We start from the raw sequence: 13,445 nt of genomic DNA on the forward strand, positions 1-13,445 counted from the left end.
ATTTTTCCTATATAAGTCAATAAAAAGTGACCCCCTGGGCAGGAGCATATTTGACCATAGGGGATAATTTTAACAATCTTGGTAGGGAACCACTAGATGAAGCTACAAACCAAATATCAAAGCCTTAGGACGTGTGGTTTTGGGACGAGAATATTTTTAAAGTTTTCTTTGCGGTTGCCATGGCAACAAGAGTCCTGTATGGAATTCAGTGCTTTGAACAATTTTGAAAGAAGACTATCCAAGGAATATCCCTGTGAAGTTTCATCATAATTGACCAGGTGGTTTAGGAGAAGATATTGTTTAAAGGAAAGTGTGGACGGACTGACGACGGACGGACAGACGCCGGACAGTGATTGATCACAAGAGCTTACCCTGACCACTTTGTGCTCAGATGAGCTAAAAAGACAACATGCTGATGTTAATCATTAAGTATTAATTAGATATGTATATAAATATTTACATTTATAACATATATCTGGTACGCATGTATACACCTATATGCCGTTTCTTTTATTTTATAAATGTCAAAGAATTATTTCAATTTACTCTATAAATCAAAATGCAATTAAATAATCAACTTATGTACAATTTCGTTGTTAAAACCTCTTCAAGCACTTTTTAAGAAATGGTTTAAAATTATAACGATCTTATTGTGGTTTAAATATGTTTAATTGTATTTGCGTCACAAAGAGAGTTTTAAGAGTATTAATAGGGGATTTCTTCAATGTTTCAGTCTAACTTGACAGACGTCTCATTTAGAAATTAAGAAATGTGCTAAATGGATATGAACTGAATTATCATATACTGTAGTATTATTTTCGATACCAATTTGGAGAATGCAATTACACTGTCTGAACACAGTAACTCATAATTTATTCTTGTCATTTCTTTCAAAGCAAATATTTATACTGATCGTTATAACTCTGTAAGTGAATGTTTATGTATGAAGGACGCGGCATTGAAACATCAGTGTCTGTATCAGTTCTACTAAATGTACCACGTAACTAATAAAACCCGTTAAAACTGCACGTGTTAACGCGGGTTTTATCACGAATTTAATAGCTTACAGTTGTAATAATTAAAAAGCTCATAAATATATAAATCGCCGCTTCATAGTTTGTGCTATGCCCGCCCGCGTAGCTCAAAAGTAAAAATTTAGATGACGGGAAATGAGTTAAATCCCCGGACGAGTCGTATGTTCTTCGTGACGATTTGCTGCAGAGTACTGACCAGTACAGAATCCAGGAACACTGGTTAAGACAGTTCTGCACATTTGATAAACCGGAAGTGATGGCGTAACGTCATTTATCCGGAAAACGTAGAATAAAGCATGGATTCGGCTTACGGAAATGAAATCATTTTATGATTCAATGGCATTTATTACAATGGCAGTGTTACTATTTTTCTAAAGATAAAATATGATATTAAAACATCTGATACGTTAAACAATTCAATATAATATCTGAAAATTACCTTAAAATAAGCACACGGGCCTATACATTTTATTTCACCACATTATAGACCATACCTTTATTTACAACTGTGAGAAGTTTCATTAAAATCTACACTGCAGAAAAATTTCTATTCGCGTTATGTTACGAAATTTGTGATTTTCCCATAGACTCTCGTTATGAAACAATGCGTGACGTTTTTCAGATCAGTCTAGCAAACAAGAGGGCCAAGATGGCCCTAGGTCGCTCACCTGAGAAACACCCCAGACTACCCATATTCGAAGTTGACCTAGATTTCATCATCGTTTTTTCCTTGATTTGACCTAGTAACCTACTTTTTGAAGAAACATGACCCATATTCAAACTTGACCAAGATTTCATCAAGGCTATCATTCTGACAAAATTTCATGAAAATCAGTTAAACAATACAGTCTCTATGTCATACACATGTTTTTCTCTGATTTGACCTAGTGACCCGTTTTTTGACCTCAGATGACACATAGTCAAACACAATCTAGATTTTATCAAGGCAATCATTCTGACCAAATTTCATGAAGATCATTTGAATAATACAGCCTCAATCGCATACACAAAGTTTTTTTTTGATTTGACATAGTGACCTACGTTTTTACCCAAGATAACCCATATTCAAACTTGACCTAGATTTCATCAAGGCAATAATTCTGACCAAATTTCATGAAGATCAATTGACAAAAAAATAGCCTCTATCGCATATACAAGGTTTTTCTTTGATTTGACCTAGTGACCTACCCATCACCAATGCAATCATTCTTACCAAATTTCATGACAATCAATTGAAAAGTACAGCTTCTGTCGCATACACAATGATTTTCTTTGATTTTGACCTAGTGACCTACTTTTTGACTTCAGATGACACATTTTCAAACTTGACCTAGATTTTATTAAGGTTATCATTCTGACTTAATTTCATGAAGATCAATTGAAAAATACAGCCTATATCGCATACACAAGGTTTTCCTTTGATTTGACCTAGTGACCTACTTTTTAACCCCAGATGACCAATATTCAAACACGGCCTAGATTTCACCAAGGCAATCATTCCGACCAAAATTCATAAAGATTAATTGAAAAATACAGCCTCTGTCGCATACACAGCGTTTTTCTTTTAATTGACCTAGTGACCTAGTTTTTTACCCCAGTTGCCAATTTTCAAAAGCGACCTAGATTTTATCAAAGTTATCATTCTGACTAAAATTCATGAAGACTAACTGAAAAATACAGCCTCTATCGCATACACAAGGTTTTACTTTGAGTTGACCTAGTGACCTACTTTTAACCCCAGATGACCCATTTGCAAACTTGGCCTAGACTTCATCAAGGTAATTATTCTGACCAAACTTCATGAAGACTAATTGAAAAATACAGCCTCTATCGCATACACAATGTTTTTCTTTGATTTGACCTAGTGACCTAGTTTTTAACTCCAGATAATCCATTTTCAAACTCGGCCTAGATTTCATCAAGGTAATTATTCTGACCAAATTTCATGAAGATCAGTTGAAAAATGCAGCCTCTATCGCATACACAAGCTAAATGTTGATAGACGACAGACAGACGACGGACGCCGGACATCGAGCGATCAGAAAAACTCACCTGAGCATTGCTCAGGTGAGCTAAAAATCAAGCACACGACCTCTTTTTATTTGCTGAGTTTTCTAAATATATTCTGAAGTTTTAAAAATTAGGTTTTCATCAAATTCTACATTGTAGAAAAAATTTCGATCTGAACGTGCAGAACTACCTTAAATGTCTGCCGTTACATAGTAGAAATACTGTTAAAAACCCAAAACAAACAAACAAATAGTTTGTGCTTTTGACGAGTCTGGAGTTCAACATAGGCTCAAACCTTAAGAAAATGCTACTAAAACCATGCAGTGAAACACTGAAATGGTGCTGCTTGCCGGTCGGACTAAGGGGTAAAAGTTCTGACTATTGACAGGCAAGCCATTCAAAAAGTGTTTATTATCAACCGTACACAGTTTCCTGGAACGAATGATACCATTGAGATCATGCATATGTCACACTTAATTAAGAAGTTTCACAGAAATTAAGTGTGCCTCAATTACAATCAGATGTTGCTGCAAATAAGAACGGCATGCACGTTATGTTTAAATGCATTCATGCTGTATTTTATATTTATGCATATAATTGAAACAGGTAGAGTTATAATTTTTATTATTTTATGTAATGCATTGATCAAGTGCAATACATCCTAACATATTACATCAAAAGTCTAAATTGTCTGAATGTGGCGGGTAAATTGAACTGTACAACCTCGTTTCCCCATAAACTGTCGCACAAAGCTAAATATTCCTATATAAACCTACAACCAGTGAAGGAATCTTATAATCTAAAGCTTTTTAAAAGAAGTCAAAACATTGGAAGTAACATAATCTTACAATTTGAAACCTCCTCGCCACACACCGTTATACTCAACAGTCAAAGCTTTTCAACGTTAAAGAAAAGTTGAAAGCTTTATTTTTTAACATTTGTGCAAGCAGTGTCGTCAAGAACAACACTACATAAGAATATTTCGGATCGAGTTATAGCTACTAAAATATTTCAAAGTTCAAGTTTATCATATAGAGTTGTCGTTCTTCGCAAACACAAGTACATTTTACATTATGTGTAACATTGAAAAAGAATATTGGTCTTGAATGGTTTGGGGACCACCGCAGTGGATCTACTTTTAAGACTATGAATTGATCCTGAAACTGACCTTCTGGCCCTGGACGTGATATAGGCATTAAGCTACCGAGGTTGACAACGTGGTTTTAAACGGCCATCAAATTAATGTATGAAAATTGGAATTGAGCAGGCTGAAGTACTTCAAGATCTTTTATCAAGAGAGTGACCTCCGTTGAAACAAATGCGACTTTCAGTTGAAAGTCTGGACATGAGTCAGCCTCTGTTATTTCTTCGATGGAAAATACCAGCTTGAACTACCGGAGATAAAGTTTCGAAATTGTTCCTTTGCCATGGATAAATCTTCGGTCGTCTGTGCCTTCATAGGTGGGCATCGTATTTACATATTGACACCAACATCATATACGTACTTATATTGACATTTGTGTGTACGATACTATGATTTCAAATTATTTTACATGGTCTAAAGCTGTGTTATCTGGATTGCAGTTATAGAACGAAGATCATGTGCTGATTGCCATGCTATTGTGCTACTAGTATGGGTCGTTAGTGGAATAAACGACCAAAGAAGTGTTGCACCTTGACGCTCTTAATCTAAAATTGTAATAAAGATATTTGTATTTTGTTCAATTTTAGAGTCATAAGGATTAATGAATCCATGTAAACGTTTAGCGAGAGGCTTTAAAAACTCATCATACATCACGTGCGATCCATCTGAGGGTATTGATTCTACAATTAAAAGTATACGTAAAATGACTTAACTTTTTAAGGATGTGAGTTTTTAACCTATCTTGATTATAGTGACTTAATGCAATTTATTTTTTTTATCTTGAATGCAGAAATTACCCACAGTTAACATTATAGTGTTTACGTGTGTGCAAGTGTTTCCCGGTTTATTTATTTATTTATTTATTTATTTATTTTGTAGAATTTTGTTCAATCATTTAACGAACATTTTTCATTGTAGCAGTGAGAACACTGTTCAAATTTATTGTGCTGCCTCATTAAAATAACACCCCGCCGATACATGCTATCAAGTCACTTGATTAACCAGGCTTATCCGTACTAAAGCTGTGTTCTTAATGCTTAGTGCACGGTCAGGAAGCTCTTGTGTTTTCATAAAGACTTTGATGCGGACCGGCTGGGGTTCTCAATGACCATTTTACTATTTATTTACAGTGTTGAAATACTTTTGAAAAGTTGTGTCAAGCCTATTCCAACTGCCAATGTGGCTAGCCTTAGTAAAATATTTACCTGATCTATATTCATTTTTGCTCTCTGTCTTATTATATCTTTTCAGATTCCAACACTCTAATAAGGCGTCTTGTAAAAAAATGTTGAACGATTCAATCATACAGTTGTTGATAAACATGTCTATTATTGTTACACTAAATTTAAGATTCAATACAAAAACAAACAATAATTTCTAGGTTGTATTAAAATAGAACGGGTGGAATTTTATCACACCATTTCAAACTGTTTACATTTATTTGATTATATTTTTCATTTAAACGATTACCGACGGCACTGATACTTTTACACTCTTCTGAACATCATGAAAGATTCTCGCAACATTCGTAATAACTGAAACTCACGGTAGGTAAAGCCACCTTCACCATTACTGTAACTCGAAATATGTCCAGGAGTGCCATATTCCCCGTTAAGATTTGCGAATGCACAGGAACCATACCACCACCCACCGTGGTAACGGACAGCACATCTGTTCACATTATCTTCATCGAAGGTGGCAAAGTCGTTATTGTTTGAATTAGAAAGTCCGTGACTGTCACCTGTAAAAATAAAGACAACTGCACTATCATTGAAATTATTTTGCTTGGAAATTTTATTAACCACGGTCTTAAATACATGTTACGTGTGTCTACAAATTAACAAATGAATTTAAATTTCCTTTTATATCTTCTGAAAAATACTGAAAATACATTGTTTCACATACTATACGACAAATATAAAAATCAAGCTAAACTGTGTCAAAAAAAGCTAATACCCCCTCCCCCACTCTTTCAAAGTGAAAACCCTGTCATATGTATTTCTAGTTTTGTAGTAAACAATTGATTCACAACACCTTTTTATCTTTAATCCCCCACCACTCGTAGTGTTATAGGAATGGTCTCCGTCCGTCCGTCCGTAACACTTTCGTGTCCGCTCCATATCTCCTAAACCTCTTGAAGGATTTTCATGAAACTTGGGTCAAATGATCACCTCATCAAGATGATGTGCAGAACTTATAAGTCAACTATGTCGGCTCAAGGTCAAGGTCACAACTTAGGGTCAAAAGTTTGAGCCTTCCGTTTTGTGTCCGCTCTGTATCTCCTTAACCCCTTGAAGGATTTTCATCAAACTTTGGTCAAATGATCACCTCATCAAAGCGATGTGCAGAACCCATGAGTCAGTCATGTTGGCTCAAGGTCAAGGTCACAACTCAGGGTCAAAGGTTTGAGCCTTCCATTTTGTGTCCGCTTTGTATCTCCTTATCCCTTTGAAGGATTCTTATGAAACCTGGGTTAAATGATCACCTATCCAACACGATGTGCAAAACTCATGAGTCAGCCATGCCGGCTCAAGGTCAAGGTCACAACTTAGGGTCAAAGATTTGAGCCTTCCATTTTGTGTCCTCTCTGTATCTCCTAAACCCCTTGAAAGATTTTTATGAAACTTGGGTCAAATGATCACCTCATCAAGACGATGTGCAGAATTTATGAGTCAGACATGTCAGTTTAAAGTCAAGGTCACACCTCAAGGTCAAAGGTTTACCTTTTCACTATCCATAACAGTGGCGGGGAGTTTAGCTGTCTTTCAGACTGCCTTGTAGATATAACATTGACCTGTATAAATGTAAGTAAGAGCTTCAACTGTTCATTATAGTAAGCTGTGCTTACCTGTCTTTCATGATTCTATTAAGAATGATATAATTTTGTATTTTTATTAGATTTTTTTATTGTATTGTGTTATACATATGCTGAGACGAAAATAATCTATTTGAACTGAATTGAATTGAATATGAAATCAAACTTCCATTTAGAAAATGTGAAGTATTACAAAAATTGACACTGTAGAACTGGAGCTCAGATCAACATGACAGCTATAAGTGTTTCGAATGATACTAAATGTGTTTTTCAGTTTTGTTATATTATCTGGTCCTTCGGGATTATTGATTTCAACTCATTTAGATTTGAAGATTGAATACTGCTTAAGCCGGTGCTAGGGGGCGTGGGCAGTGTTGCATTTTCCATTACTGCTCATGAACAGACTCAATCAAACCGAGTCTGCAATTTTCACTGCTTGCCTTGTTCTCGGTGTTTCCGAGGGATCTACTTATCACATTTTATTCATACGTTTTGAAAGTGTCTTTAGAATAAATCAAACAATAAATGTTGAGCTTTGGAAATATTTTAAATGAAAATATATATATTCTCGGGTAATTCTCAAGATTATTACAAGCGTGTACATTTATAACGATATTTCATTTTCACTTGTTTCAGTAAGAAGTATATGTTGCTCTGAAGCTTTTTCGAGAATAAGCGGATATAAAATATTCAATGTTTCAAAATTCAAGGATAATAAAATTTACTTCCAAATATAAGTTTTATATTATGTTATAATAATTGATAATAAAGCTGAGAGAAAGGACAAGTTACTAAACATGTAGAAGGCCAGTTACAATGCAGCTGACCAGTTAAAATGTTTCAAGTGAATATGAAGGTCATCTTAAAACTATATTTGGTTATTAGAGTATATTATGTGAATATAATAGATTCCCATCTCCGTAATATTGTGAAATGGCTAAATTAGTTTCAGGTGTTTTAAACAATACGTTATTGCGTAACAAGGATAGAGTAAATTCCAAAAATGTCGCAAACAGTTGTTAAAAGAAAATCTTATTAGAAATTATAACTAATAGCAAACTTTAATATGGTCAGAAATCCTTTTGACCTGTAAAAGATTTCATTTCACTGTCTGTCTGAAAATATTCTTTATCTATATACATAATATTTTTAAAATCGAGTTAGGACATTGTAAAAAGACATTAATATATTTCGTAAAATTTGTTCTACTGTCGAATGTAAGTCATGTCAGAATACTTTTGTTTAATATGTTGTTAGTGATGAAGTTTCAAAAAAAAACCTTTAACATGCATTACATCATTACTATAAGACATACGCGTGTTATTTTCATTTTGTTTGTCAAGCTCTACATGTGACAAGACTCTGTGGTTAGGTTAAATCAACGAACGCTGTAGGTCATTTATTTTCCCAGCTTACAAATTGCTCGATCATGCGCCAATCAACACCATCATCTTGAATTTATTGCATTGTAGTAACATTTAGATCCGCACATTAAAAGGCGTGTATATACAAGAGACGCCAAGGTGCATGCACTGTTTAATCATCGAAATATTTAGACCATCTATCAAATTTGAGGTATACCACTTGTTGACATAAATTAAATACAGCTATTACCAAGGGAGTCGAAATCTCAACAGGCAGACAATCATATCAAAATCGGTTATCTCCTTCTGCCTGTGAATATCAAATCATATCCGACTCGCTCAATATGACTATCTGCCTTTGAATATCAGATCACATTCGCCTCGGTCCATGTGATTTTCTTCCTGTGAATATCAGATCACATTCTGCACAGTCAATATGACATCCTGACTGTGAATATCAGATCAAATTTGCCTCTGTCAATATGACTTTCTGCTTTTAAATAATCAGATCTCATTTGACTCAGTCAAGATTCGATCTGTGAATATCAGATAGCTATTTGCAACAGTCATTTTAACTCTCTGTCAGTGAATATCACATAACATTCAATTATGTAATTTTGATGTCCATCTTGTAAATTTGCCATGGTAAATTTGAGTTTCTACCTGTGAATATTATGAGATCACATTTGCCTAGGTAAGTATATGCTTTTGCCTGTGAAAATCATAGCATATGGTATGGATAACTAGTCAGGAATACCACAGTTATCTTTTTATTAAAATTATCAACAACTGTGCTTTTATTATACATCAAACTCTATGGAGGAGAAAACAGCTGATTGTTTATTTGATTTAATGTCTGTTCCAATTCTAAGACAAATAGCCGTGTTGATGAATGGTGATTATAATGATGAATTATAGCAAGTGAATGAATGTTAATGATAATTATTACAGATGATAATGATGAAAAATGTAATAGATAATACAGATTTTATTTATGTTGTAACGTTAATTCCTGAAAACTAAATTACACAGATGACATCTGAAGTTCAAAGGACTTAGACTGGGGCATTGAAACAAATCTAGGTCGATACATGACATGCGACACAACACGCGACAATACGAAACGACGCGCTACTAGACGCTTGACACACGATACGACGGACGACACGTTGCGCGTAACCCGACATAAATAGGGCTCCGCAGAATTCTTAGTTTAAGCCAAAAATAATTTTAGTACTGTGGCGAGTACCGCGTAGTTGCTCAAACCTTTAAATATCGAATTGATAAAGTATGTATGGTACGGCACCACTGCAAACATGCAACTCAGAACAGTATATCATTTCTAAGCCCCTCTCATAATCAACGCATGCTCACGCGTGCACGCACCCAATCACTTTATGTTTACAAATCTTACATTTGTCTGGTGGCCAGTACATTCATTTAAGGTAATGGACCCATAATGAATTTCGTGCGATTACGTATTCTCCGTATAGGACTTCGGCATTCTCTGTCTGGTACATTAACAGCCGGAGAATACCGAAGTAGCATTAAGAGATTACGTAATCTCACGTAAATTGTCATTACGGGTCCATTACCTTAAAAACTGAACGGTGGTCTACTTCTTAGTGACGGTACGTTAAAACCTAGCAGAGTGTGCCAGATGCATCTGAGTAAGATAGAAATTTACTATGCACTGTACTTAAATGCCACAAACGTATGAAGATTGTCTAAACTATTGCGATACGAATCCTTCTACATGTATTTAAGACCGTGGTTAATATCAACAATGCATTGAAATAAATGTATTTAATATTGCGTATACGTTGTTGGCGAACATCGGATTTTTTTCAGTTTCGTTCACTTCAATGTTTCATGAAATTCGTTTTAGAAATACGGTTGTTTATCTTCTTATATCACAAGAAAGGCGAAACAATCTCCCCTTTAGTAAATGTGATGGCATTTACGTTTAACAATTAGTAAAAATTTAAATCGACATAGAATCATAGAAACCAACACAAAAACGTCATGTAAGATGTAACAGAATTCACCAATGCGCATTATTTAACGGCTTGGTAAATTCATGAAATTATTTTTTTCCGTCAAATAAGAAGACTCGGTGACGTGACGTTAACTATATTTGACGTCATTGCAGTCATTTGCTGTTCAATACTTCCAGTAACAAACAGGAAGCAAAAGACAGATCCAACTTAAAACGTAAGATTTAATATTCTTTCCTCGACAGGATTTGTTAAAATTTCTGTATTTTCTTTAACTATTGTATGCTTTCTATAATTATTTATTTTGACAAAAAGTACATAAATTCTACTTTTGTATTAGTAAGTTTTTGTCGTATTTTGACTTTGATAATGGCGTTTAATATATGTATATATTAATCTAGCCGCGATGTCACACGTGCCAAAATATGTAAAAAAACATAAAATTACGAAGTTGTTACGTGCCGAAATATTTAAAGAAATATGTACTTGTTTAAAAAACAGCGACTACAGTCTGAAAGTACATACAATTGTCTGCAAATTGATATGCATAAGTCTTACGTTGAATATGAATTTAATTTAACACATGAAAATTGCAAAATCTAGCCGAGATGTCACAGCCGTGAAATTAATGTAACGTCGACGTTACGTTTTAAAACTAAATAATGTATATGTATTACAATTGTATCTGAATACCGCAATATAATTCACTGTCTGATAAATAATTTGATTGAATAAATATTATAAGTACATCTATATCAAAGAGTTTCTTAAATATCTAAACGACATGATTTATGAAAACTGTTTTCAGTTTCCCCAAGTTATCCCTGTAACGTCTAAACGGCTAAAAACGACGATAACGTCAGTTACGCTAATGTACGCCAACAATATATTATGTAGTCATTTCATTATTATATCATCTAGTTTATAAATGCAAAGTGGCATTAAAACGCCAGCTTCTTTCCTTGTATCCCTATAAAACGTGAGCGATTGTAGAATATTTAAAAGCAAATCTGCTTGTCAAGAGTACGATGGCGATACCACGATAGTATGACGCCAAAGCGCGACAGTACCACATAAACTTCGTGCATATCGTTCAGATAATGCTAGCACAATACAGCTATTTTACAAGATGACAAGTGGACAGTTTATGCTCTCCCTTAATTGACATGTTTTCATAACTCATTTTGCAAATTTTTTCTGTCATTATTTTTTAGGATAGAATAATGACTATCTTGCAATCTTGCAATGTAGAAACAAAGTGAGGTCTTATATATATATATATATATATCACTGTCAATTTGTAACTAGATATTTGATGTTTCTTATTTTCTTCACGCAAAGCATGTATAATCACTATCATCGAAATACAAAAGAATACAGTAATTTTGTGGCACGTCTTCAAATACAGTTCAGTTACAGAAACTTTAAAACATTACATAACGAAGCATTTACCTGCTGTTCCAGTTCCATGTTCGATATGAAGCGTGTAACTAGGAGCAATTCCAAGACGAAAGTTTTGGAACAATTCATAGGATTGATTTCCATCTGCAGCCGTCAGATCAATTCTGAGTTCGGATAATCGTGTTGCTGTCATTTCTTGTATGCTACTTAGTCCTGTGTAAAATTGATAACAAAACTGATTAGAAGAACAACTGTATTAATTGTGCTTTTCAGTGTTTCAATGTGTGATTTAGAAAATAACACGACGTAAGATTTATATTCAGGACTTATTTGTAAGATTCACTTACTTATACTTGATTCTATACTTGATAAGTTTCTTTGTTGTAAAATACCTTTATGAGGGAAATCAGGTCAAGCATAGAGGTTTAACTACCCTCTTGTTTATGGACACAAATAGAATAGTGTGTCTTTGTTTGCAGAAATAAAATAAATATATTAGTTTCGCGGTTAGATGCGAGGATATTACATATCAATATTAAATTTATACTAAGAGTCCTTTATTTTGATCTTACATGTAACACAGCCACATAATTAATGATAAAATGTCGTAGCAAAAGTCACGTATTGACCTCCAGCAATGACGTCATAGCATTTGACGCCCATACAGTATGAAGTCGTACACAATATAAGACAACAAAAAATATGAGGAAACGCTTTAATAGTTTTGATCCTCAGGTTGCCCTCATATTGTTGAATGTGATTATAAAAATATGTTGCCTTCTAGGTTCTGTCAGTATTAGGAGGTTTCGACCTGGGAAAAGTGATACCCGCTCGGGTTACATGTACACCTTCCCTCGATATCACTTTTTCCAGGTCGGTGAGTCCTCAAATCGCCCTCACTAGAAGGCAATAGGTGTTTAATATGGCTACAAAATAAGAAAAGATGCACGCGTTATTTGAACTTTCCTTAGTTTTACAACAGACTGAATTTCGTATTCTATATGTAGTGGTTAGCGTGCATCGATCTGTTAAATTTCGAAGCACAGGAAATTTGTATAGAAGCCTGTTGAATCGTGATTGGCTTTGGATGGTCATTTTGCTTTGAGCCGTGACTGTACTTTAATACAGTCAAACCTGTGAACAAAGACCACTCTTCGGAACAAGCAAAAGTGGTCTTTGTTCACAGGTGGTCTTTATTCGTGGGGAAGGGTCACTTCTCAGTTAGCTATTATCATGCTGATAAAAGTATTTTACAGGTTCTTGCTTTCTTTATGTTCTATATATTAATTTGGCCGGTGCAAACTTGCAAATATTCAATCAATCAGTAATTATTATGTTTGCTATAAGGCGAAATTCGTAAAAATTCGGCGGATTTCAAATATTTTCATGCCGGAACGGTCCAGCTTGGTCGTTATAGGGAGGCAAATATGACCCTTGGGAATGAATAAGGCCGGTCGCTGGTCGCGGTCGCCAGGTATTCACGGCCTTTTTATGAGCATTTTTCTACGAGGGGACCAGAGACCGGTCGTTTGTCGACAGGTGGTCGCTATTCACGGGTGGTCGCTAGCACAAGTTTGACTGTATAGACTATGTAAAGAATACAAAACTCGTGACCGTGTTCTTTATATACTTTAGCGCAGCGAGAGTGTATGTCAAACATTTGTCTATACTACTTAGATC

The 13,445-nt window shown here is 34.7% G+C and overlaps 1 protein-coding gene across 1 annotated transcript; it reads right to left on the reverse strand.

The window, feature by feature from the left end:
- Positions 1-5,675: 5,675 nt before the first annotated feature.
- LOC128546099 (ficolin-1-A-like) lies at positions 5,676-11,958 on the reverse strand. The gene is made up of 2 exons (XM_053525543.1): positions 11,817-11,958; positions 5,676-5,929 (listed from the first exon to the last, which is right to left on the reverse strand). Exons 1-2 carry the CDS (start codon positions 11,956-11,958, stop codon positions 5,676-5,678), a joined length of 396 nt encoding a protein of 131 aa, XP_053381518.1.
- Positions 11,959-13,445: the final 1,487 nt, after the last annotated feature.

This window comes from Mercenaria mercenaria, chromosome 2 (assembly GCF_021730395.1).
Source record: "Mercenaria mercenaria strain notata chromosome 2, MADL_Memer_1, whole genome shotgun sequence".
In the NCBI taxonomy this organism is placed as follows: Eukaryota; Metazoa; Mollusca; class Bivalvia; order Venerida; family Veneridae; genus Mercenaria; species Mercenaria mercenaria.